Below are 27,321 nucleotides of genomic sequence, written 5' to 3' on the forward strand. Positions count from 1 at the left end.
TTCACAATATTGCCATTCGTGTCGGTTGCAATTCTGCAACTGCAATACAAAATTGGAACTGGTGGGTTCTGAAGGGCTATACTTTGTGCCATCCAGAATATCAATGCCCTCATGTGACCACCATCTGAGAGGATAGTCACATTTTGACTAGACAGTGCAGGATGTACAACTATGCCCCAAGTCAGTAACTGCACTACTTTACAACAAGACAGGTATCGACACAGATAGTACGACAATATATGAAGTGTCATACACGAATAGCGAAGGCTCTGAAAAGAATGAACCTTGCCATATTTTATTCGTCACCAACATATGGGTCCAGCACCTGGCTCAGTGGTACAGTGTACCTTTGTGTACAGAACACCATCACCTCAAGTTTTCACAGTCGTTAATTTACGCAACAGGCGATACATTTCTGGCGTGTTCTCTCTTCGAGATATTTGTGATGTTATCTTTAAGTAACATAACATAAGTGCACATTGCCCATGCTGACCTGACCTACTTCAACACACAGGGTGTTTGACTGTTGCCCTGGCCAGCACATTCTCCATGTCTCTCACCCATTGAAAACATCTCACCACTGGTTGCCGATACACCAAAATGCCACTATTTGGCATCCATTGAGTTTGATGCACTCTGGCACAGAGTTGCAGCAGCGTGGAATGGCTTATCCGTATCTGTCAAGAAGCTCTGCTTGGCTCTATACCCAGCCACTGTTGTGTGTGCTAAATTTAGCACCCTGTATACACTCTATTCACTTAAAAATCAAATCTTGTTTGTCCTTACAAGGGTGAATCAGAAAGTCTTTGACCCTGTTCTTCATTGGACGGAATAACGAGAACACAGGTACTTACAGATAAACACCCTATTCTGTCTACCTTACACTATTTCTCGAAGTAGTCCTCACACCAGTTCAGACATATATTCCATTAGAATTTGTCCAGCACACAGTGGAACCACTGTCAAACTGCTGTCTCCGCTTCACCATTGTACAAAAATCACTGTCCTGCCAGGAACTTTTCCAGTGGACCGAAAGTGTGGAAACCACTAAGTGCAAAGTCCGGGCTGTATGGTGGGTGATCCAGACTCTTCCAGTAACATGACCGGAGCTTGTCAGCAGTTGTGACTGCCACATGTCGCTCGTCTTGTCGTGGATACTGTCGTAAACATTCCCGTACGTAAATCTAAGCTCTTGAAAAATGTGCTTGAAGTGCACATGCCTATCCACTTTCACCATTGCATCTGTGCGGGAATGTTGCCATCAGTCAGTGAAGAATCTGGCTTCTCGGAACACATACTGTCAAGCAAGTCTTTTTGCAAACTCACAACACAGCCACATCACGCACCTAACAGCCAGACACTTTTCCGCATAAGTGGGCTGTATTTCTCTTTCTATTTCAATGGGCATTCATCTCTTGCTTGGAACGAAACTAATCACACTTTGCTGCTCATATGGGGTGTATGTGTGAAGCTCAATCACCATATTTAACAGCTGATAACAGCACCGAGCCATGGACCTACCAGCAAATAAGGCTGGTCTGGTCCAAGAAAGATCCAACACTGGGAGCGGATATGTTGACTCTACATTTACAGCCATAATGTGGCTAAAAAAATGTTTATTTAAAAAAGAGGGGCAGGGACAAAGATACTGATTCAAGTTCATATTATACAGTGTACACACAATACGTAAAATTTTGTTATTTGTTACTTTTCTTGTTGCTGCAATTGTAATGGCCTTCAGTGTACAACTGAGTTACCCTAGTAAACACTTTAATTTCAAGACACACATCAGGAAAACTACTGACAAATGGCAACGTACTACATTAAATTCAGATACAATAGCACAAAAGTAGTAACACATCAACTGTTCGCACGAGACATTCATCAGACTGATCATCAAATTTGCAGATGCAATTCTACAAGGCGAGACATTTGCAGTGATATGTAAACAGTACTCACCAGAAGGATGGGTACAAAGCTACATAGACTTGGAAATGAAACACACAGAAAAGTAGTTCACAAAACCACTATCACAGCACTGCAACACAACTCGGCCAAACCTTAAAAGGATTTACACAAGGAAAGATCTATACCACAGATGTGGTGGAACTTCTGATAGAACAGCCCACATAAACTGTGCAACTCAAAATAAAATACAAACTTCCCCCCACGATGAGGGCACATTAAGAAATATGAAGACGTAGCAGGTGAAGTCTTCACACTTGCTATCACAATCACCTACCTCATAACATCACTGGCTGACTCCTGGAGACATAATGCCACTATTATTTGAATCACTACCTGAAAGAAACACCAACATAGATCTTCATCTATCCTCAACAACTACAAAGCCTGACAGGTTGACAAAGCAAATTTTAAACCAAATCTCAGGTTGCTTCTCCTGGTCTACAACTCCTACACTGTACGCAAATTTCCAGTTAAAACTTGTAGAATATGGGACAAATATGCATACTCCACTTTTAAATTTAAGCATGGTTTCTCCAGTAATGTGTGCACTGTTAGAAACTAATATGCTCGTTTTTATCAAATTTAAGTCATGGCATTCTTTCATAATTTGTAAGTGGCCAACATTTAGCCGTACACATATGCAAACAAATTCTATGTATATAGTCTATGAACTTTACAATTTTGATAGGAACAATGCAAATTATCCATGGAACATTCAATTAACAGAATAATTCTATTTCTAATATTCTTCAAATTATTCACACTATAAAATAAATCAAAATAATTGTGCTTCATTCAGCAACTCATAAAATGAAAACAGCTTTTAAGCAAACACTACAATAACTTCCTGGCTATGTTATCTCCAAATTTTTGCCTTTTGTATTACACCCAAAACCTAGCCAATACTAGCCAAATAAGATTTAAATCAAATAAAATCGTAAAACCCATGTGACAAAAACCATGATTTCTATAAAGATGCCACAAAAAGCTTAACAGAAATGAAAATTCAAACATTAATAAAGGGCAGCTTTAGAGTCAATGTAAGAACTAGACATCAGTAAAAATGGCAGATGGTTACTACTATGAACTGAGAGGAGAACCCTTAATAAAATCTTAGTGAGGATTAGAAGAATCAACCAGGGTAGATCAACATGTCCAATTCACATATTAGTGTCAGACAGCTGTTGGTACCTATAAGATAATGATCTTAATGGATCACACTTTATTGGGAATAAACACAGCTGCTCCTCCATCCATACTACACTGAGGGGAGCCGAAGTATGCTCTACCCCCTTGACTAAATGCATGAGATGAGGACTGTCTGAGAAATTCCCTGCCTGATAGTGAAAACGAGGATTTATGTTTTCAAAAATGTTATATTTTACAACATAATACTAGCATAAACACACTACTCTCAACAGTCTTTCAAGGGCATTTTTCCATATTTATAGTGTTCCTCTCGAAGTACTGCAAAATATTCATTTAAAATTGCAATCAATTATTGGTTGGACAAAAAATGCTAACCGGCATGGAAGACAGACTTCAGCAAACATATTGAGGCTGATGGAGCCAAATCTGGGGTGTGAGGCAGATATTCAACACTTCATACTGCAGATCCCCGAATTTCTCATTGCCAAGACACTTTCAAGGTAAGATGCACTGCCTTGATGAAATATGATTTTTTCTTCTTCTTCTGCAAAAGAAATCTCTTTTCTCGAATTTTTGCACACAGATCCATTAAAAGGTTTGAATAATATTTCACAGTTACTGTATTATCTGTGAAGATAGCCAATTAACAGAATTTGTTTTACATTCTGAAACACAGATACCATTACAGTTCCCATTGATGGCTTAGTCTTTGTTTTCTTTGGAGCTGAAGAACTGGCTTCTGTCCGTTGTTTTATTTGTTGTTCTGATTCTCGTGTGTTGTTGTATGTTTCATCCAGTGCAAACATACTCATGGAGAAAGTCACATTTCTTGTTATGAAAATCGGGCAAACACTGTTGAGATATTGTTGTGCGAGTATGTTTCTGAACTGCCGTGCACATGGCCAGAATGTGTCTTGCACAAAACTTTCTCACGTGGAATCATCAAGGAAAAACGTAGCCAAAATGTTTTTTGAAATCTCTACAATACTGCAAATTTCACTTAAACTTGTATGCCGACTACCCAAATGTGCACTTTTTTCAATAGCTTCTAGTGCGGTTACACTCATCGTGTGGATCACCTTTGACACTTTCATGGTTTCATTAAATTCAGTAGCTCATCTTTTCATAGTGGATACTGAGGCAGAAAGTGTATTTATAAACTGTAAGTGAATTCATGTTGTCATCAAACTTTCTTGTACAAAACGCTATTACTGCACGGCACTCCTTTTTTTTTATTTATGAGCATTCCCATAATGCACCTTGTTCAGATAGCCGCCCACAGCCAACTACTTGACAAAAGACTTGGTGTTTCACATGTAGCCAGTGGAAAACTGTAGCAAATTCTTGGGAAAAAAATCATACAACTAGTTGTGCAATCTCTGGGTGAGGCTATAGTCATATTGTGTGTCACACAGACAGATATTGTTCAATCCCAATACTGAAATAAGGTTCTGGCTAGTGCAAATCAGCACTCTGGTCATGTTGGTTCCAGATTATGAGATACAGAAGCACTTGTGTCACGCCAATACTGCTGTGAATACAGTTCTCCTCATGTTTATAGTGTTTATCCGTCTCACCAGACACCTCAGGCTTTGGCAGGTTAGTGTTGTAGGGATGTACCAAGCCATTTCTCCATCTGCTGGTTGCTCCGATGTTGGAACTACTGAATCAGGTGAAAGGATATCAGGAGTAGCTCAGCGAGGAAAATCAGGCAATGGCTTCAGGCCACAGGGCATTCCCAACCACTTCAGTGCACACACCTTGCACAATAAAGTTTGGTTGAATAGAAAATTATGTGAAAAACGTGAACATTAGAAAAACTTCTACTATTATTTTTATTTAGGACAGTAAGCAACAGTGATTTAGCATACAAAAAAAAAGGTTACCGAAGTTGAAAGAGGAGTTAAATAAGATCAAGTAAAGTACAGCGGTGTTATAAGTAAGTGGTGTTATACACTCCTGGAAATGGAAAAAAGAACACATTGATACCGGTGTGTCAGACCCACCATACTTGCTCCGGACACTGCGAGAGGGCTGTACAAGCAATGATCACATGCACGGCACAGCAGACACACCAGGAACCGCGGTGTTGGCCGTCGAATGGCGCTAGCTGCGCAGCATTTGTGCACCGCTGCCGTCAGTGTCAGCCAGATTGCCGTGGCATACGGAGCTCCATCGCAGTCTCTAACACTGGTAGCATGCCGCGACAGCGTGGACGTGAACCGTATGTGCAGTTGACGGACTTTGAGCGAGGGCGTATAGTGGGCATGCGGGAGGCCGGGTGGACGTACCGCCGAATTGCTCAACACGTGGGGCGTGAGGTCTCCACAGTACATCGATGTTGTCGCCAGTGGTCGGCGGGAGGTGCACGTGCCTGTCGACCTGGCACCGGACCGCAGCGACGCACGGATGCACGCCAAGACCGTAGGATCCTACGCAGTGCCGTAGGGGACCGCACCGCCACTTCCCAGCAAATTAGGGACACTGTTGCTCCTGAGGTATCGGCGAGGACCATTCGCAACCGTTTCCATGAAGCTGGGCTACGGTCCCGCACACCGTTAGGCCGTCTTCCGCTCACGCCCCAACATCGTGCAGCCCGCCTCCAGTGGTGTCGCGACAGGCGTGAATGGAGGGACGAATGGAGATGTGTCGTCTTCAGCGATGAGAGTCGCTTCTGCCTTGGTGCCAATGATGGTCGTATTCGTGTTTAGCACCGTGCAGGTGAGCGCCACAATCAGGACTGCATACAACCGAGGCACACAGGGCCAACACCTGGCATCATGGTGTGGGGAGCGATCTCCTACACTGGCCGTACACCACTGGTGATCGTCGAGAGGACACTGAATAGTGCACGGTACATCCAAACCGTCATCGAACCCATCGTTCTACCATTCCTAGACCGGCAAGGGAACTTGCTGTTCCAACAGGACAATGCACGTCCGCATGTATCCCGTGCCACCCAACGTGCTCTAGAAGGTGTAAGTCAACTACCCTGGCCAACAAGATCTCCGGATCTGTCCCCCATTGAGCATGTTTGGGACTGGATGAAGCGTCGTCTCACGCGGTCTGCACGTCCAGCACGAACGCTGGTCCAACTGAGGCGCCAGGTGGAAATGGCATGGCAAGCCGTTCCACAGGACTACATCCAGCATCTCTACGATCGTCTCCATGGGAGAATAGCAGCCTGCATTGCTGCGAAAGGTGGATATACACTGTACTAGTGCCGACATTGTGCATGCTCTGTTGCCTGTGTCTATGTGCCTGTGGTTCTGTCAGTGTGATCATGTGATGTATCTGACCCCAGGAATGTGTCAATAAAGTTTCCCCTTCCTGGGACAATGAATTCACGGTGTTCTTATTTCAATTTCCAGGAGTGTATGTACTCTGACAAAAACCAAAGACCCAGTGGAATTGTTAGCATGTTTTATCACAAAAGAACAGCAGAAAGTAAAGTGTACATTTAACAGCAGAGAAAAAAATCAGTTATTCAAAGAATCTCAGAGCAAACAGCAATACTTGTTTCTAAATAGAAAAAAAGATATTCCACCAATTACACAAGATTAAATTACAAGTGAAGCATCTTAAAAATGAAGATTATGGAAACGCATATAAAATGAGCAATTACTTAACAAAAGCACTTAAGCAAACAAGGCAGGGAGGGAGCCAAGGCGGAGGTGGTTCAAAGCACGGGGGCCTTGGAGGGGAGGCACAGGGGTGGGGCCCACAGGCGAGGGGAGGGGGTGGGGAGGACAGGGGTGGCGGGTGGAGGGCGGAAGCGGGGTGAGAGGGTGGACGCCAGAGGCTGTGGGGTGGGGGACAGAGGTGGGTGGAGTGGGTGGGTGGAGGGAGGAGACAGGAGAGGCTGGAGATGGGGGGAGGGTGGGGACGGGGGGGGGAGGGCGGGCCAGGGGGAGAGGACGGGGGAAGGGCCTGTGTTGGGGAGGGGGATGGCGGGTACGGGGGTAGAGGGCTGCATTGGACGGGGATGGCGGGGACGGGGTGGAGGGCAGAGATGGTGGAGTGTAGAGACAGGGGCAAACACAGGGGCAGAGTGCGGAGACAAGGGCGGAGGGCGGAGACCGGGTGGTAGGGCAGAGGGTGGGCAGAGTCCGGGGGTAGGGGTAGGGAGGGCAGTGAACAGGGGGGAGGGGTAGGGCAAAGACTGGGGGGAGGGATAGGGCAGAGACCGGGGGGCCATAAGACCGGGGTCTGTAGGGCTGAGACCGGGGGGCTGTAGGGCGTAGGGCAGAGACCGGGAGGGGGGGGGGGTGTATGGCAGAGACCGGGGGGGGGGGGGGGGGGTGTATGGCAGAGACTGGGAGGGGGGGGGTGTATGGCAGAGACCGTGGGGACTGACAACAAACAGTCACAGTCTTCATAGAGGAATGTGATGAGGTATTCATGCTCTGGTTGAAACTGGATGAAAAGTGGGCACTTATGGAATTTTTTTGGAAGTGATAGCTGGTTACTGCTATTGGCCTTAAGCTAAGTAATGCCCACCAGTTCAACCTCATGATTTTACAACTGTATACTTCCATTAATATTTTAATTAATACTGTCCGAAATTTAAAATTTCAGTTGTTTAACCTCATCCCTATCAAATATAAGATTATCTCCCACAATGTGAGGTCCAAGTGACCACGCAGCACACAGCCCACCTGCCGAGGACCGCCGCTGGCGTTGCCTCTGGCGCTGCTTGGGAATGGCTCCCTGGCTGCGGATGCTGCCCTGCCCACTGCCCGCCTCTCGGCTACCACTTCCCCCGCGATCTCTCGGCAGCAGCTTCGAACCCTCGTGCTCTGCACTCGGCGTTGTGCTCGAGCTGCCGGAGTCTTCCGAGTCCTTGCGGCAGCCACCTGTCACAGAACCATTTCATCTCGAACGGACAGTACTGGAGCGTCACAGGTTAAATAGGTGATACAGTATAGTTGGGGTATGGGAACAAATTTGAAACAGTTAACAGCAATTATAGAGAGAGAGAAGAGGAGTGCGTACTTACAAGCTGTCAAAACGAGGTCAACTGGAATAGTGCTAACAGACATACAGACATGATATGACAAAGTTAGAAATTTTTATTGCTGACTTCCCATTTTCATAATTTTTTAAATCTTAATGAGTTTAAAAAATTCCATTTATGAACAAGTAAGTGTACCGAAAACAGGCTACAGACTGGTGGTCCATACTTCCACATACAATTGTTTGCAGATGATCTGATGGCAGTTACCACCAAACCGACAATGCTGTAACTCATATAAAATGAATATAACTTTGTGACTAGCAGACATCGCTGCTTGGGGGGGGGGGGGGGGGGATACTGTCAGCTAATATGCAGCGTATAGCCCATTCGTTTGTGCAATCAATGTAAATGACACCAAACGACTGGGTTCTGCCCCCTCTTACGTAACCTGCACCGCATGGCAATGCCCTACACATTCTACAGAAGAAGCAACACAGGAGATGGAAGCCCAAGAAAGAACAGCATTTGTTTGATGCCAGGACCCTGCCACCTGATCAGCTGAAATATCAATCACAAAGTTATTTTAATCTGAGTGTATACATGTGTGAAGTTGGAAGGGTTTTACATGTGTGAAGTTTGAAGAGTTTTAGGAGCTTCCATCAAAAATTTAAAGAAACAACAAAGCCTCTGAAGAATTCTATTAACTTGGGTCTGTGATTGATAAGCATCCAGGTTGTGGAAATGTTATACAACACTGAATAAGACAGTGACATAAAGCCATACAACAACTACGTAGTATACAGTGTGCAAAGGTCATAAAAATGGTCTTTATTAGGCGAATATATTATAAAATTATTGAGAGGATTACATTCTATAACTTATGCAATGTTTACACCAGAGAGAATGGAAGCAAACACAAGTTCAGACAATTTGCCAGAGTTCACCACCCTTTCTTGTATCCGTAAACACATATCTACAGTGGAGGGAATGGAAAAGAACATAAGAAAACAAGTATCATGCCCATCCTACAAATGTGTATGGTGCCGGTAACAGGCATACAGGTTTCAATCAGTGACTGATTCAATCATAGTTATAACCTAGATTTCAAAACTGTGATTTTCGGCAAGGTTCATTTTGCATGGCAGATGTGCTGCTCTCAGTGAAGGCTCGCCTTGGTAAAGCAAGCAAAATGCCATATGGAAAGAAAAATGTTGCTGCCTGGATTTCTATACAAACATGAAATGTATAGAAGTAGTGCACTCATCACTGAATTTCAACTTCAGCCTTCCTCAACATTGTTTCGAAACTTTGCAGGTATGTCGGCTAACGCTTTTCACTGGAGTCTCACTGAAATTTGGAAAATTACAAAGCAGGACACTGATTGCTAACAAGTAACATAAACTGAAGAAAAACCTGCATTTACACAATGATTCTTATTAAACCAAGACAGATGCATTAACAATCATTTCACAGTTCAATAGTCACAATACCTCAGATACTTCCTAACGTCCACAGTGACATTTGTGTAAAGTACTCACTGTTAAAGTATGATTAATGTAATGTAAAATATTCATATGATCTGTCATGTATGCTACTTGATAAAATCTACACAATAGTTTTTTGGAGGGGAGATGATATGATCCTCAAGGAAACTATCTTTACTTATTTGTTGTATTACATAAAATAGCAGTGATACATCTGCGAAGTAATTACAGCTACCTGTCACATAAGCCACATGAAGATTAAGGACTTTCATATTTTTAATTTAACATTAAGCACTATAAAACAGACATATTTCAGTTTGTTTACTTCCATGGAAATTTAGCTTGCTGTTCCATTTTAGTATAAGTAAATACACCCTGCCTCTTTCCTCTGTCCTACCTGATGGAAGCAAGTAATGAATTTGTTTTCTTTCTTATCTATGCAGATGAATCTTTGAGTGCCTTGATAATTTCTCCCTAGTGTATTTCTTTTTGTTTGACATTTTGTGCAGTGGATCTCTTGATCCCATAAGCACCTCTGACATCTACACTCTTCTATTAGCAACAATACATTTTCTTCTGACCAACCCATCATTCACAGAACTCTCATTCGATAACAAATGTGCCAAACAGCAGACAGCTGCTCTCTGTGCTGCAAGTGCCAAATCAGATGACATGCGACATTTCTCTTACAGTTCGCAGAAAAAACTGATAACTGACAGAACATGAACACCGGTGAATGTGAACTGAGTATGATCAAATGCTGTTTGCTCACACTCGCCTACTGGTTCAACTGAAGAGAATGCTTGTTCACTTATGTTTAATTTGGCGTAAACCGTGTTTCTTAAGCACAGAACATTAGCGAAAGAACAAAAGTGGGAAATAATCAAGTCTGAAAATGCTTGTAGTAAGAAGCAGTGGACGACTACAGTGACAGAAGCACGTGCAAAATGCATCCACAAAAGAGAGAACGATATACAGGGTGGTCAGGAACAGTCTGAAAAGCTCATAAGAGTGTTGCAGTTGTGCTGAGAAATAATTGTTAAGAAAAAATTTTATACGCTGCGCCATTTCCAAGTAAATTAGCGTTGAAGTTACTCACTCAGACCCTTGTATATGCAAATTCAAATGGCCCGCCAGAGATGGTGTCACTGAACATGTTCTTCATTTGGTTTCCTAAACTTGAGCAATAGAGCAATACAAAAATTGGGCATGGGACAGTAGTGGGGATTGAACACAACACAAGCTGAGCAGTATTGTGCACTATCATCTATGCTATGATGACAACTGACACTAATTGTATCTGATGGGCCACTTGAATTTGCACTTGCAACAGCTTGACTGGCTAACTTCAAAGCTACTTAACTCAAAAGCAGCACAACATACAAAATTTTTCTCTTAACAATTATTTCTCAACACAATCTACCCTGCTACACCCTTACTAGTTCTTCAGGCTGTTTATGACAACCCTGTATATGTTAAACAGTATAGCTGAGACTACAGGACTCTTGGCTAAACAGCCTTATGGTACTCTTGTTCCAAGCATGCCATTTGTTTTGACTACGAGAAGGAAGAAGAAAGTAAATGCAGATGAGTACCTCTTTTTATGGGCCAAAGTCGGCAATGGCAATTGTAAAATAAAGATCAACGGTGATTGTATGATTTATTATAGACAATAAAGTTTGTTCTGTCCTTTCCTTATCTCTATTCCTTATCTCCCTTCCTTTTTTTATTTAAAAAATGTATTCACTTTTTGTTTTGGTGGCCGTGCCGCTCTTGGTTACACGCTAGGCGGGTGACCTTGAATAGGGCTTAGCCGCTCGACAAGGCTGCCAGGCAACGAAGTAGGCTGCTTTAGTGTGTACGTCTCACAGGATGGACGAGGAAAAGTGGCCTTTAAAAACTTGGAATTGAGTCCTTTCTGAAAAATAAGGGCAAGAAAGGGCAAGGAGAACGTGGGGATAGAGAGTGCAGGAAGCCAAGGACAGCAAGCAGCTGTAAATCAGATGAACGAAATGGCAAAACCAGTGAAACAAATGTACAAAAAATTCCATGAGCTACAGAATCAAACTATGGAAAATCCAGGATAGAATGTAACAATACTAAGGCTACTCACCATATAGCGGAGATGCTCAGTCGCAGGTGGGCACAACAAAAAGACTCACACAATTAAAGCTTTCGGCCATTAAGGCCTTCATCAACACTAGATACATACACTGTGTGTGTGTGTGCGCTCGCACACACGCACGCACGCACACACACACACACACACACACACACACACACACACACACACACGAGACTGCAATCTCAGGCAACTGAAACCACACTGCCAATTGCGAGAGTCTTTTCTTTTTGTTGTGCCTATCTGCAACTCAGCATCTCCGCTACATGGTGAGAAGCAACTTTCCTTCTCATAATATTGTTACAAGAGTTAAAGAACCTATACACAATAGACACACTGCTTAATGATACTATTTGTGTGACCTGAAGCCATAAATATGCAATACATTCATTTTGTCTTGAGAATACAGTCTGTTTCCTTAAAAAGGGATAAACCAGCAACTATATGTAAAATATCATTGTCTGCCATAAAAGCTTGTCCTTGTACAGTATCACACATTGATCCTACTTTATCTCTGTACAACAGTGGGTTAATGTTGCTGAAAAACAAACAATCCCACTGATGGCGTTACATTTTGCAGTCCAATTTCTCCAAGCGAAAGGACAATGTTTAGCTGAAATTTACCATGAACTTATCGGCATTAATGAGCCTTCAGCAATGATTAAAGGAAAAGTAATGCAATTGAGTCACACTTTTAGGGAAAGCGGTAAGAATACACCCTTTGAAAAGTGAAGCAGAAGGCTGAACAATGGAGAAGATGATTGCTTAGAACATGAGTCAAGATGTGTTGGAGACTCGGATTACTTAATCAACTTGCTACAAATTTCAACAATTATGCCTGGCTAGAGTGCACAGAGTTCATTGGGTGACTATTGATCAAACTGTCCAAACATACTGTCATTTCAGAACAGAAAGTCTCTACCAACTCCATTAAAAACATATTCTCAACCAGACTATCTCTTCCTACACACAAAGAAATAGCTAGCATATCAGTGTTTCAGAGACAAGTACATGATGAGTTTGAGATTGACTGAAATCGCAAGAGGTGGAATAGTATGCAGGAAGTTTTAAAAAATCTTGTTCAGTGGTCCAAAACTGCTTAGAGAGTAACAGTGGCTATGCAGAAAAGACAGAGGAAAAGGATGTACATCTACAAATCTCTCAGTTTCATGTCTGCATCCATTTCCATCCTTTCTATTCAATACTATTTTGTGTGAGACATGGTTTGTAATTTTATACATTTCCACATTTTTCCTGTTTCAGCAGTTTTGAGCAATTACTATTCTTCTCCCTCAGACAATTTTAACAACCATTCTTTGGTTTCATCTTCTTCTACTCTACACCTGCTAATATCATTTATAGTGTGTTCAATGCAAAGTATCATTTTTGTTGCATATTAAAATAAAAATTCTCCACTAAATAATATTCCTCATAGAAATATAAAAAGTGAGTAATATGAGAAACAATTTCTGTGTAAACAATTTTCATTTGCTAAATTCTAAACTCTGTATCACTCTACCATCAACTGTGATTGCACTAACTCTGAATGCTACCAGGAACTAAGCTCTAATTCACTTTTTCTAGATTGTATTTTTTCTTGACAGCAACAATGACTAATACAATTTTAGAAATGAAATAAAAGATTAATACTTAAAACACTTGCTAGTGCGATACTTTCTACACACTGTAAATAAAAATAAATTGTTAAAAAATTTAACTCAGCTAATAGAAATCATATTTTTATATGTGTGCAATAAAAGGTATTAGCTACAAGTATCCAAATTCTATTGGTCACTGGACAAAGAAACATGAAAGTGATCCCTAGACAGGAAGCAGAAACATGGAACATAAGGTCAGTGAAGGAATTAACAGGCCATCAATACTGAGAACAATACAACTGAAGCACTAAATCAGTTTGATAATGATGGGACAAAGACATGTTAAGAAATGATAGGATCAGAGAGTTAATGAAGGTGGAACCATTGCAGGAGAAGATAGTGGAATCAAGGCTGAGATGGAATGGACACGTTAAGAGAATGGAGGAGAAGAGGATACCCAGGAGGATATACGAGACGAAACTGGAAGGAAAGAGACCAAGAGGAAGATCAAGAGACAGATGGCTGAAAGGAGTAGAGGAATGAGTCCAGAAGAAAGGCCAAGAGGAAGATCAAGAGACAGATGGCTGAAAGGAGTAGAGGAATGTGTTCAGAAGAAAGGAGAAGACTGGACAGAGGTGAAGATGGAGAGATAGTGGTAAGACAGAAGAAGATGGAGAGGCCTATGTTCCATACACACCCAACCAGAGGCTGGAAACTGTCCAAGATGATGAATGATGGGATATGGAATTGACCATGCTACAAGTAACAAGTTAGGTGCAGAAATACACACAGTCAGAAGTTTATGAAGATAGTTTTCGAGCTTCAAAATGAGTGAAGATCAGAGAAACTGAACACGAGTACAATGTAATACCAATTTTCACTTACAAAGACGCACTGCACACTATGTTAAGTCACGAGTGTTTTGAGGTACAAAACTGGAAATTGCACAAAACGTGATAAAAAAGATGGTTTTGTATAATTCGTAGTTTGAGATTACAACATATATACAAGATTAAGGAAACACATATGAGTGAGCAAAAATTTTATAAGGTAGATTGATGAGGTTTTTTTTTTATAAAAATTATAATTGGAAAGTTTCTCTATTCAAAGTATCTTTAATAATCTGATGATCATACTGCAATGGAGCACTTAGCATAAATTTGCCAAAAGAAAATAACATAATGACCACACGCGAGATGTGCAGCAATGGTCAAGCAGCTACGATATAGTCTGGCCGATTTAAAAATACAATAATATAAAATTAAACAATGGAAAATCCAGGATGGAATGTAAAAATATACCGAGGGTCTCACTGAGGCCTTTACAGAACATAACTACCCTCCCAACCTCGTACAAAAACCAATCTCCTGTGCCTTATCTTTCCAATCACGCACCACCTCATAAAGTCTCACCATCCATCCACAGAGGAGCATTCCCCTCATAACTCAGTACCACCCAGGACTGGAACACCCGAATTACATTCACTGCCAGCGTTTCAACTACCTCTCGTTGTGCTCTGAAATGACAAATGTCCTGCCCCCTTCCTTCTCACCTCTCCCACAGTGCTAATCCGCCGTCCACCGAACCTATACAATATACTAGTCCATCCTTACACAACCCCCTGCTCCCAACCACTTGTCTCGTGGCTGATAATAGACCCAGATGCAAGACCTGTCTCGTACACCACCTACTCCCAGTCCAGTTAATAACATGGCCTATCCCATCAAAGGCAAGACTACCTGTGACACCAATCATGTGATCTACAAGCTAAGCTGCAGCCACTGTGCTGCATTCTATGTGGGACACGACACCAACAAGTTGTCTGCCCGCACGAACAGCCACCGACAAAATGTGGCCGAGAAACAACTGGACCACCTTGTTGCTGAACACACCGCCTAGCATGACATTCTTCATTTCAATGACAGCTTCACAGCCTGTTCCTGAACAACGCAGGTGGGAACTGCCTCTGCAATATATCCTATGTTTCCGTAACCCTCCCGGCCTCAACCTTTGCTAGTCATTGTCATCCATCTAGCCCCTTCCCTGTTCCCATTCCAGCACTACGCTGTCCTATATTCCACCAACGAACCCAGTCCTCCTCTTCTTTTCCACTACCCCACTCCCCTCTCTTCCGCACCCTCCATCTAACTTCTCAAATGCACTTAGCTGCCCTAGTCTCTCTCAACCTCGTCCCTGTACATTCCCCAACAGCACTTCACCATCCCCCAATCCTACCCTGCTATCCCCCCCCCCCCCTCTCCTCCACACAGTTGTCTCTCCCATCATGCACTACTGCTGCTGCTGCTCGTCATCTGGCTCTAGCTACCACTGTGGTCGTGTGTGTGTGTGTGTGTGTGTGTGTGTGTGTGTGTATTTTTTGACAGTGGTCTTTTTGGCTAAAGGCTTATTTTGTGACAGTCTTTTTGTTGTGCCTATCTGCTATATGGTGTTGTAACAATATTAAATGTAACAAATTGACACATAATTGAGATACTGATTGGTGGTTTGCTTCTACAAGTATAGTAACTCAAAATGTTTTATACATTTGCTTATAGCAGTTGGTAGCACATGCACATGAACGTAACTGATTTGTTCGTATAAATGTGCATCGGTAACTGTGTGGCCTCCACAGCAGGAGGTGTTCTGTGTGCTTTCTTTCATGGTTACACAGGTATAATGTTGTTTTTGATGTGAGTATGGACTGCGATCATCTGACGATGTTCCGATTACGCAACAATCAAGGCTTGGGAAACTGGGGGCTTGCTTTCAATGTAGGCTCACCACCCAAGCACACAGCTACAGAGGCTATTGTGGAATTAATCCGTAGTCCTTCCAGAGGAGCCCTCATTAGTCAATCTGACAAGCAAGTAGGCAGTTACTGTTACCTCATTCAACACTAAACAATCATCCATAAAAGGTAGAACCTACACGAAAACTGCAGCTTTGTCACAAAATTGAGCTTGAGAACAGGCAGAAACAGAAGGCATTCACAGCGACAATTCTGGCTAAAACAGATGAAAATGAGGTATTTCTCGATTTCATCTGTTTCTTGAACAATGCTACACAATTGCTGCAGATGGAGAATTGAACCATCCCAAACATGGTGATAAGAGTGCAAACATGAATGTGTGGTGTAGATTGTTAAAGCACAGGGTTATAGATCAATTCTTTTTCATGGAGCCTACAGTTAATTCAACAATGTACATAGACATTTTGGAGCTGTAAGCTGTGCCACAGCTTCCTTGTGACATTATCTTTCAACAAGATGGCACGCCATGCCATTTTGCGAACATTGTGAGGGACTTACGGAATCGTGAGTTCCCAGACTGCTGGATCGGGAGGGGTAGCCCACTGACTGCTTGGCACCCGAGAAGTTCAGACATTATGCCATTTGATTTTTTCCTGGAGGGTTTATCAACACCAGCTTGTAATCTAATAGATCTGCACCATCACATTTGTGTAGCTATAGTAAATGTTGTGCCTCTGATTGCTGCAAAGCTCTTCAAGATTGTATGTCTACCGTGGCACTTTTTAAATGGCCTTGTGCTTCCTGTCGGAAGTGTCAAGTGGCATCATGGACAAATTTTCCCTGGTAGCTTAGAAGTCCGATGCGAGAGCCTTCTTGGCGCCCACAAGCGAAGCAAATATGAGTCACTCTAGTAGGAGGATTAGTCATAAGCTCATGTCTGTGTGACTGTCTTGCAGCTAAGTTGTTAAACCATACTTGGTCGTGCATCTTGCTTCCACCTGCAGTCCATTTCCACCATTTGCTGCGATCGCCAGCGAGTTGCTCCCACTGGTCACTGTCAATATTAAATGCGCACATATCATGCTTGATGCAATCCCAAGAGTGTAGTGAAGGTCTTCCACGAGATCTCTTTGCTCCTGCTATGTCACTGAGTAATGATGCAGATGTCATAACCACCGCAGGTGACATTGTTTGAGTTTGGCAGTGATACTCTGTCGTTTTTGCAGTTTTCAGAACCATATCATTGGTCACACGATCGTTCCATGATATTCTCAAGATGTTCCGTAAGCACTGCAGGTGAAAGGTGTTGAGCTCTCGTTTCTGTTTGGCATAAGACATCCAAGTCTCAGCCCCATACAGGAGGGTACTCAACACACTATTGATACACAAGTATTTTTGTCGACAATTTAAGATGTTTGTTGTCCCATGCTCGTATGCGGAATTTTCCAAAAGTGTGGCAGCCTTTCCTATTCGTGCATTTATCTCATCACCCAGAGAGAGATCTTCTGTCATTACTGAGCCAAGATAGCAGAATATATCGACTAACTTCAACAAGTAGCCGTTCAGTTTGATGACAGGCGGATCTGTGTATCCTTGTGCAATGACAAATGTCTTCTTTACATTTATACACACGGAGAAGAACACAGAAAACAAAAGGCTATTTAGAAGCAAGTCTTCTCGGAAGTTCTTGGATCTGAGCAGATAAACGTTGTAGAGCTTCCCTTCAGATCTGGTTTACAGATGAATGCCCAGGTTAGTTTCACAAAATGAACTTTGAGGAGCGGTGAGAAAAAAATATTGAACAGAGAGGGAGCCAATACGCAGCCTTGATGAACCCCTCTTTCCACAGCAAACAGGTCAGATGTGATTCCGTCGAAGATCACAGCACCTTCCCTATCTTCGTGAAAAGCCATGATCATCTTTAAGAGCTTCAGAGGACATCCTATCTTCAAAAGTACTGCATACGGTCCTTCTCTGCTGACTTTGTCGAAAGCCTTCTTTATGTGGATGAAGGCAATAAACACAGGGGTTTTCTGCTTGTGGCACTTTTCCTGAATTTGAGAAGTGTGAAGATCATATCAACTGTAGATCATTGGGGATGAAACCCACGTTGTTCTTCAGGGTGTATGCTCTCGGCAAGTGTCTGACGCTGCCCAACACCACATGGGCAAATGTTTTTCTAGGTATACTCAGAAGTGAGATTCTATGGTGACAGTTGCAATCACCGCAATCACCTTTCAGTTTGTATAAAGTAACAATATTGGCATCGCGCATATCTTGTGGCATAGTAACCTCAGCCCAACATTTCAGTAAGAGGTTGAAAAGCTGCGGAAAGTTGGCTTATGTTTTACAATTTCTGTGGAGATGTCATCTTTGCCAAGGCAGTTCCCACATTTAAGCTGTGCAATTGCTCACTGAAGCTCCTCCATAGTGGGTGTGACATCCAAGTCATCATAAGGTGTCATCTGAGGAATTTCATCCATTGTGTTTGGACTAATGTTGATGGCATGTGAGTAGAGGCTGGAGTAATGTTCTACCCAACAATGCAATTGCCGATTTCGATCTGTGATGACTTTTCCATCTATCTCCTTGAGTGGTACGCTCTTCTTTGGAATGGGTCCAATAGCCCGTTTGATGCCTGAGTACACACCACCACTGTCACCAGCATTGAAACGCTCTTGTATTCCAGGGCAAAGTTGCTCCCAGTAGGAATTGATGCAGTTGCAGACAGTGCGTTGAACAGCTACCTTTGCTTCGCTTAACTACTCGCGTGTAGAACTGCATGGGTTTTTTATGCCAGATGACAGTGGCCTGATGCTTAGCATCAAGGAGAGGTTTCAGGACACCTACATTCTCGATGAACCAATCCTGGGATTTTGCTTCCAGATTACCAAACACATTTCCACCCGTAACAGTAACAAGCAATTTTATCTTCTGCCAGTCTTCGGAAATAGAAGCAGCTGGGTCCCAGGGATCCACCTCTTTTCGTGTCTCGTCACTAAATACTTCCACTGCAGCAGTATCTCTCGTTTGGCAAAGGTTAATTTTTGTTTTGCAAGGTGTTCTGGCAGAGTGAAACTTTTTGGTCACGAAGCACACTTTTGTCACTAGTAGTGCATGATCCGTGTCACAGCCTGAACTAAGGAAATAACATTTATGAAGAAAGTAACACAGATCTTTTCTTTTAGTTAGAATAAGATCTAATCGGTGCCAATGTTTTGAACAGGGGTGCATCCAGGAAACCTTGTGGTTCAGTTTTCCTTTAATGTATGTATTGGTGACACACAACTGAGACTTTGCACAGAATTCAAGCAACCGTAGACCATTTTCATTCATCTTGCCCACTCCGTGTTTGCCTAGCCTGTCATGCCAAGTCGCAAAATCACTACCAATACGAGCGTTGAAATCACCAAGGATGCATAGACGGTCCCCGAAGTGCACTCCTTGTGCCACATCGCTGAGTTGTTCATAAAACTGATCCTTGGCACCTGCAGCTCAGGTAAGTGTTGGTGCATATACAGATATCAGTGTCAGTGGTCCACTGCTTGTTGTGAAATGCAGAGTCATAATGCGTTCTGAGATCCCAGTCAGATTTTCGGTAAAACACAGCAAGTCATGGCGGACAGCAAAACGGGATTCCGTGCTGTCTGGGGCTAGCAACATCTTTGCCCTTCCAGAAAAAAGTGTAGTTTTTTCCCTGTATTGAGCCTTCTTCTGGTAGCCTGGTTTCCTGCAATGCTGTTATAGCGATACTGAGTCTGACTAAATCTAAGTCTATAGCAGCTGTTTTGTGTAGCTCTTGTGAGCTTCCACAGGTGTCTGGGAAGTCTTGCAGTGTAGTGAAGATGTTCCATGTACCGATACATAATGAAATGTCTTTATTTTTTATTTTATTTTATTTTTATTTTTTTTTTTTATTTATGTAGCAGCAGGTGTCGATATTATGGTCGCAACTTCTAGCAGTGCTAGTGTTCCATAAACCCAATGGAGCAATCGGCACCAGGCTGGGCCAATACCTAACTGATTGTGAGCTGCCCAGCTCTAAGCGTGCGGTGACTAGCCAGTGGACCTACGATGTCCCAGTGTCAATAGTAGCCCCTGGCGCCCGCTCCTATGCCCATTAGAGCAGCCTTATAACTGGTAACTGCCACTATCTGCATTGTTTTCACGCGGATGGAGTGTCCTCTCCTAGCTGACTGGTTCCACAAGAGCAAAAATACATTAAGTGCAGAGTCAGGTTGGCTGCAGGCCATTGCCACTCATTTCTGGATGGACCGGAGTTGGCCCTCTCCTATACGGATGGCATGCCATTGCTAAAGAAGTCCGTATCTCCGAAGATGAGAGATGGGAAACAAGATAGGATAAGAGGAAAGAAAGGGCATCGTGAGACACACTTTGTCTGGGTCCTCTGCTGAGGCCCGTCTGGCTCAGGAAGCCCTGCCAATAGTTACACTACCACCGGCACAGCCCTCTGCTTCCCTGGAGCACGCAAACCCTCTCACCCGTACGGACAGTGCTACGCTTAGGCGGTGTCTCCTGAGAGGGTAGGCACTAACGGTATGCATATTGTGGTGTATCATGTGTGTAAAAAACATTTTGAGTTACCATCCTTGCAAAAGCATATCATCAACAAGTATCACAATTATTTCTCAAGTTATTACATTTTATATTATTATATACTTAACCCAGACACCATATATATTATGAAATCCAAGTGACACTCTAGTACTTTCAAGTGGTGTGTTGAACCAGAAAAACAGGTAAACAGACTGACTTGTATCATTTCTGTACAAGTACTGTTCAATTTGATTAGTTGTGCAGTAGCTCTCTGCTGCAAGCATGAATCCTCTGTCTGTGTGAATCACCTGCAATTTTTATGATTTACTCATTTATGAAAAATTATGTACAAATATGAACTAGTTTGAAACTAATAACAGCCCCAGAATGCATAGATTTAGCATTTTCAGTAACTGACAGAAAGCACAACAAAGAGAGAAACGGCAAAAGTCATCAGGTGATGCTGCGGAAGATTGATTTCATACTTTCTCAAGAATGATTTCAAAATCTTAACAAATGCAAAGTTGAAATTTAAATTATAGCAAAACAGTCAGATGTGTTCCACAGTGAAAGGAGATATTAACAATCCAAAATTAAAATGCTTGTCATTTAACAAGACCAAGAAGAATGGTCTATAGGATAGGTATTGTATGCACAGTAAATTACTTGTAGTATCAGGTACTCACAACTACACAGAACACCTACCACCAAACATTTACGTAGTGCACATTGCCTGCAAAGCAGATACCCGTTAAATTAATTCAGCAAGAGTCAAAATGAAACACTCCTTTGAACAGAGATAGTGTAAACTTTTTCCTTATATGTTGGAAACTTTGCTGTATAGATACACATTAAACACGGAAATTACATGGAAAGTATGCTACAGATAAACTAGAAGTGTTTTGCTGATTAAGCATTCAAAGAAGTGGCTACACCATAAAACAAATAATTCACAGAGAATCTCTCACTTTTGACAAAGTGGATGATTTGGAAATGATTTTGTACTGAAAGGTGTTAAAATGAGAATTACAATATCTAGCGTGCACAACAGTGTCATGAAAGAAACACAATGGTTCCAAAAACTGTTGACAAATGAACAGAAGGAAGTACATGAACTGATTACTGGCAAAGGTTCAGACCAAATTATAATGAGATGAAATTGTTTTTTTTCAGTATGTCAAAAGCAATCATTATGTGTGTTTGCTTTTATTATAATCAACAGATGCATGGAAAAAATTCTTCAGCTGCAAACTACCAAGTCATCTCAATGAAAGACTGGAAAGAGTAATTCAAAGGCTAAATCAAATACCCACTGCCTTTTTCTATGAATCTAAAGATTTGTACGTAAGGAATTCACACCAGAGTGGCATAATGCTACATTACTTTTCACAAACAACTGCTTCAGGAACAAATGAAAATGATACGATCTATCTACTGTGATAAAGAGCTCCCAGTGCAAGACTTCAAGGAGAACTGCTTCCGAATGATCAGAGCTGCAATTTATCCTGTTTTACTACTTTTCCACTACTTATTTCAAGCACGGCGTATTTTCGAGTCGTACCTGTGGGTAAAATCAAGGCACTGAAACAACAACAAATAACAGCATAACTATCATATTGCCAATCTAACTTTCGTACTACCGATCTACTTTTATGTCAGAAGTATACCTGTAATGACATTTTATTATCTTTGATAAAAGTTGATTTTATTTCACATTCATTAAAAACTGATTTGCATCAAACACAATAAAATGTAATCAAAGACTGGCTCTCTGACATAAAAACAGACCAGTAACATAACAGCCGCATAGCTACATCATAAATATGATAAATCAAAATAATGTTGTAGCTCATAAATAACTTTAACTATCCTGAAAATGAAAGTAAACAATGCCTAAACAAATAACAACTGTACATTTACATACATCTACATCTACATTGATACTCCGCAAGCCACCCAACGGTGTGTGGTGGAGGGCACTTTACGTGCCACTGTCATTACCTCCCTTTCCTGTTCCAGTCGCGTATGGACCGCGGGAAGAACGACTCTCTGAAAGCCTCCGTGCGCGCTCTAATCTCTCTAATTTTACATTCGTGATCTCCTTGGGAGGTATAAGTAGGGGGAAGCAATATATTCGATATCTCACCCAGAAACGCACCCTCTCGAAACCTGGACACCAAGCTACACCATGATGCAGAGCGCCTCTCTTGCAGAGTCTGCCACTTGAGTTTGCTAAACATCTCCGTAACGCTATCACACTTACCAAATAACCCTGTGACGAAACGCGCTGCTCTACTTTGGATCTTCTCTATCTCCTCTGTCAACCCGACCTGGTACAGATCCCACACTGATGAGCAATACTCAAGTATAGGTCGAACGAGTGTTTTGTAAGCCACCTCCTTTGTTGATGGACTACATTTTCTAAGGACTCTCCAAATGAATCTCAACCTGGCACCCACCTTACCAACAATTAAATTTTATATGATCATTCCACGTCAAATCGTTCCACATGCATACTCCCACATATTTTACAGAAGTAACTGCTACGAGTGTTTGTTCCGCTATCATATAATCATACAATAAAGGATCCTTCTTTCTATGTATTCGCAATACATTACATATGTCTACGTTAAGGGTCAGTTGCCACTCCCTGCACCAAGTGCCTATCGCAATGGTCCCATAACACTCCCCTGTGGCACACCAGAGGTTACTTTAACATCTGTAGATGTCTCTCCATTGAGAACAACATGCTGTGTTCCATTTGCTAAAAACTCTTCAATCCAGCCACACAGCTGGTCTGATATTCCGTAGGCTCTTACTTTGTTTATCAGGCGACAGTGCAGAACTGTATCGAGCACCTTCCGGAAGTCAAGGAAAATGGCATCCACCTCGGAGCCTGTATCTAATATTTTCTGGGTCTCATGAACAAATAAAGCGAGTTGGGTCGCACACGATCGCTGTTTCCAGAATCCATGTCAATTCCTACAGAGTAGATTCTGGGTTTCCAGAAATGACATGATACGTGAGCAAAAAACATGTTCTAAAACTCTACAACAGATCGATGTCAGAGATATAGGTCTCTAGTTTTGCGCATCTGCTCGACGACCCTTCTCGAAGACTGGGACTACCGGTGCTCTTTTCCAATCATTTTATAATGGGTTTATTTGTACAGGTACTGCTCAAAAATAAGCCATGCTGGAAACTAGTAGTGGAAGAAAATTATGTACAAGAGAATCCACAGCAGTGATTCTGAGCGTGGACTAGTCGTCGGATGTCACCTGAGTAACAAATCCAGCACGGACATCTCAACCTTTATAAAGCTACCCAACTTCACTGTCTGTGATCTGACTACAGAGAGGAAATGTGAGGGAACAACCACAGCTAAACCGAGACCAGGTAGACCTCATGTACTTGGGAACAGGAACTGCTGAGCACTGTGGAGGGTAGTTGTAAAATAAAAAATAAATAAAAAAAATCACACAAAAATCAGCACAAGGAATCACCTATGAGTTCAAAAGTGCTACTGGCACAATGACTGTGCTCAGGGAGTTCTGTAGTCAATGCTTAGTGATGATTGAGGTGGCTTAAAGAGCAATACCACTGGACAGTGGACAACTGGGAATGAGTAATTTGGAGTGACAAATCGTGCTGTATGGTGTGGCAAACTGACAGAAGGCTTTACGCTCGGCAAATGCCTCGAGAACTTTAGCTGCCACCGTGTGTAGTCCCAACAGTGAAGTATGGAAGAAGCGAAGTATGGGTTGTTTCTCATGATTAGGATGTGGTCTCCTTATTGCATTTAAGAAAACATTAAATATGTAAGGATATGAATATGTTCTGCAATGCTATGCACTGCGTACAGTACAAGGGCTATTCGGAGACAGTGAATGTAACAGCATAACAATGAAGCCTGTCATAAAGCATAGAAAGGATGAAAGGGGGCTTCATATGCACGAAGACTGCTAGGAAAACGGGCATGTCAGTCTTTAAGCAGAATCAAAGTAAGATGTAGAAACAAGTACAAAGATAGCAGAGTTGGGAGAGGGTGTCAGAGTTTCAGGATATTGTGTGTTCTGTGTGTGTGTGTGTGTGTGTGTGTGTGTGTGTGTGTGTGTGTGTGTGTGTGTGAGAATGGGGCAGTGGCAAACTAGGAGAGGAGCAGAGCAGTGCATAGCATAGTTGGTGTAGGAAAGTTACTGGTGGACTTTCTGGATCAAAGTGTGTGTGTTGGAGCAACAATTCTCAGTTGTAAAATATGGAGACACTACTCTTAGTTCAACCATCCTGCATATTTTATTTTGATATTTGTACTTAAACCAATTAACAAGGACGTCTTATGATCACAGCTGCTTTTAGAGACATACACAACAAAAATACAAAATCATCTACAGAGGCTACTTAAATGTTACATGTAATTAAAATGAATGACTGCATAGAACCTTGAGTAATCTGGTACACAGTCTACAATGATGCAGAAGCAAATGTAGCTGATAATGCTTAAAGCTAATTCTCATCACGCTGTAGTACGGACACATACTTTTGCGGAATTCATTATCCGTCTGACAGCAGACTGCTTAAATGGAACAAAATTACTGTTGTATAAGGACAAAAGGCATACTAATTGAAAATCTAAAGTCATGCAACTGCACTTCAGTCAGCTGTAAAAATGTTGTACTTACTTCTAATATCCATTATGGACCCGGAGTCACTGTCATCCGAACATGTGTAATTCCACAGATTGGCATCTAGGTTGGCACGACATGCACAAGATAGACAGAAGAAATACAACCAAAACAAACATTAGGCCCAATATTTACAAAACAAAGGCATGCCAAAAATTTAAGGAGTGAAATCACCAGAATAGATACAAAAGAATCAATACTGCACTATTATTACAAGAATTTTTCATAACCGAAAACAGGAGTGTTCGAGATCAGTGTGAAAGAAATCCCAGTGTCACTTAAAGAATACAATGTAACTACACAGAAAAATAAGCACTGCTATGGAAAGAAACTACAGAAGTGAAATTAAATCTAAAGCTTTGAGAAACAGTAATTGCATTTCAACTTTACAGAGAAAGAAGTTCTCATTTTTATTTACAACAGACCCAAGATTCATTGATACTACACTACCAGGTTTTGTTAATAAGCAAATCTGGTAACTGAAAGACTGGATATTTATTCTGTTTCTGCAGTTTACCCTTCTTGAGTGACAAAAATATTTCACTTGGAGTGGTAAACATACAATACTGTTTGTGAAAATTGCACCATTACAAAGAAAAACCAGAGTCCACACAGGCTTCTAATGATATATGGTACAACAGATCAAATATAATGATGCAGCGTGCATGTATTAAATAGTCACAAGTTAAAATGTGTTGACATGAAGTAGTATTAATACATGTAGCAGACCTGAGAGAGAATTTATTTCAGTGTGACACATAGCATGTTACACATAACAACTGCAAATGAACTTTTTTCTCAACTGTGAGTTAGTCGCAAGCAATGTTAACTATATATAAATTCTTATGAGGGCTGCATTACTCAGGCATGCTAGGTTCTCTCCAATTCATTGTACATAATGAGAAGAATTACTTGTGATTTTACTTTTGTTATGGGTTGGGGTATGGAGTTCTGTAGGTGTAAAGTGTTCCATTAGCTAGAAAACATTTTTCTGTGAATAAGATATTTTACAAGGTAAAATACTTTTCTTCAATAAAACTACTGACACAATTACCACTACACACAGAATGCATTCACACAGTTGGAATCACTGAGAAATGATCGTGGCCTGCTTGAGCCTGCTTATGGGCCAGTTCGATACATGGAAGAATTTTCTCTATAAAAGTTGATACATCAAATATAATTTTTTTCCATTTGCAAACCAGTGGCCATTACTCCGTGGAGAGTAATACGTTGCATGATAGTCTCCAATCTGTCTGAAGTTCTCTGAGAAATCCCTTTTCAAGTTCCAGCACCATAAGAAACAGCAGCTGCAGTGGCATAGAGCATACATAATTCTTTGGCAACCTTCTTGTTAATATTTTCAGCACTACATGATATCGAGCACCATGTCCAACAAACACAAACTGCTATCAAAGAAAATCTATTTCTTGTAATTCTTTCTCCCCCCCCCCCCCCCCCTCCCCCCCCCCCCCCCCCCCCTCAATTCACTATAGGAATTTGAACAGATCTATCCAACAGACTTTAATGCACTGCAATTTAATAATCTTTGCCAGCATTTAACAAATTTCAGTCAGACTTGACGAGGCTACCAGACTAGTAAACTAAATGTCAGTAGCCATGTAACTAACTACCAGAATTATCTCAAGTAAATAAAAACATTACCTTTTTACTATTAACATAGTTATTTTAATGGAAACAAAAGTACAGAGGAACAACACAATACAGAATGCTAGCAATTGGCATTTTTAGAAATAATAAGACCCTCAAAGAACGTGGCATAGAATCGAACAGATTTTTAGACATCCCCAGGAAGTGGCTTTCCAGACAGATTATATCCAAGTCTAAAGCTGAGTTGTGTTGTCCACTGAATATGAGAAGCAAATCCCTGATGAGCAGAAGTAGTACTTAAGAAATCTCCAATTTTAATATCTTGTTGATTTAACTGGAGATGGATTTCGTGGAATGTTTTGTGGATCTAGCTTTTTAAAAATAAAAAAAAAAAATAAAAATGAAAAAATAAAAAAAAATGCTGGTGTACATACTGCCATCCAG

The 27,321-nt window shown here is 41.7% G+C and overlaps 1 protein-coding gene across 1 annotated transcript in view; it reads right to left on the reverse strand.

Annotated features, from left to right (window-relative positions):
* LOC124716700 (pecanex-like protein 1) overlaps positions 1 to 27,321 on the reverse strand; it is a 296,058-nt gene that overhangs the window by 159,763 nt on the left and 108,974 nt on the right. Inside the window, exons 10-11 of the mRNA XM_047243242.1 lie at positions 25,264 to 25,329; positions 7,776 to 7,973 (exon numbers count right to left, since the gene is read on the reverse strand). Of these exons, the coding sequence (XP_047099198.1) occupies positions 7,776 to 7,973; positions 25,264 to 25,329 (264 nt within the window). The remainder of the gene's footprint in view (positions 1 to 7,775; positions 7,974 to 25,263; positions 25,330 to 27,321) is intronic.

This window comes from Schistocerca piceifrons, chromosome 9 (assembly GCF_021461385.2).
Source record: "Schistocerca piceifrons isolate TAMUIC-IGC-003096 chromosome 9, iqSchPice1.1, whole genome shotgun sequence".
NCBI classification, from domain to species: Eukaryota; Metazoa; Arthropoda; class Insecta; order Orthoptera; family Acrididae; genus Schistocerca; species Schistocerca piceifrons.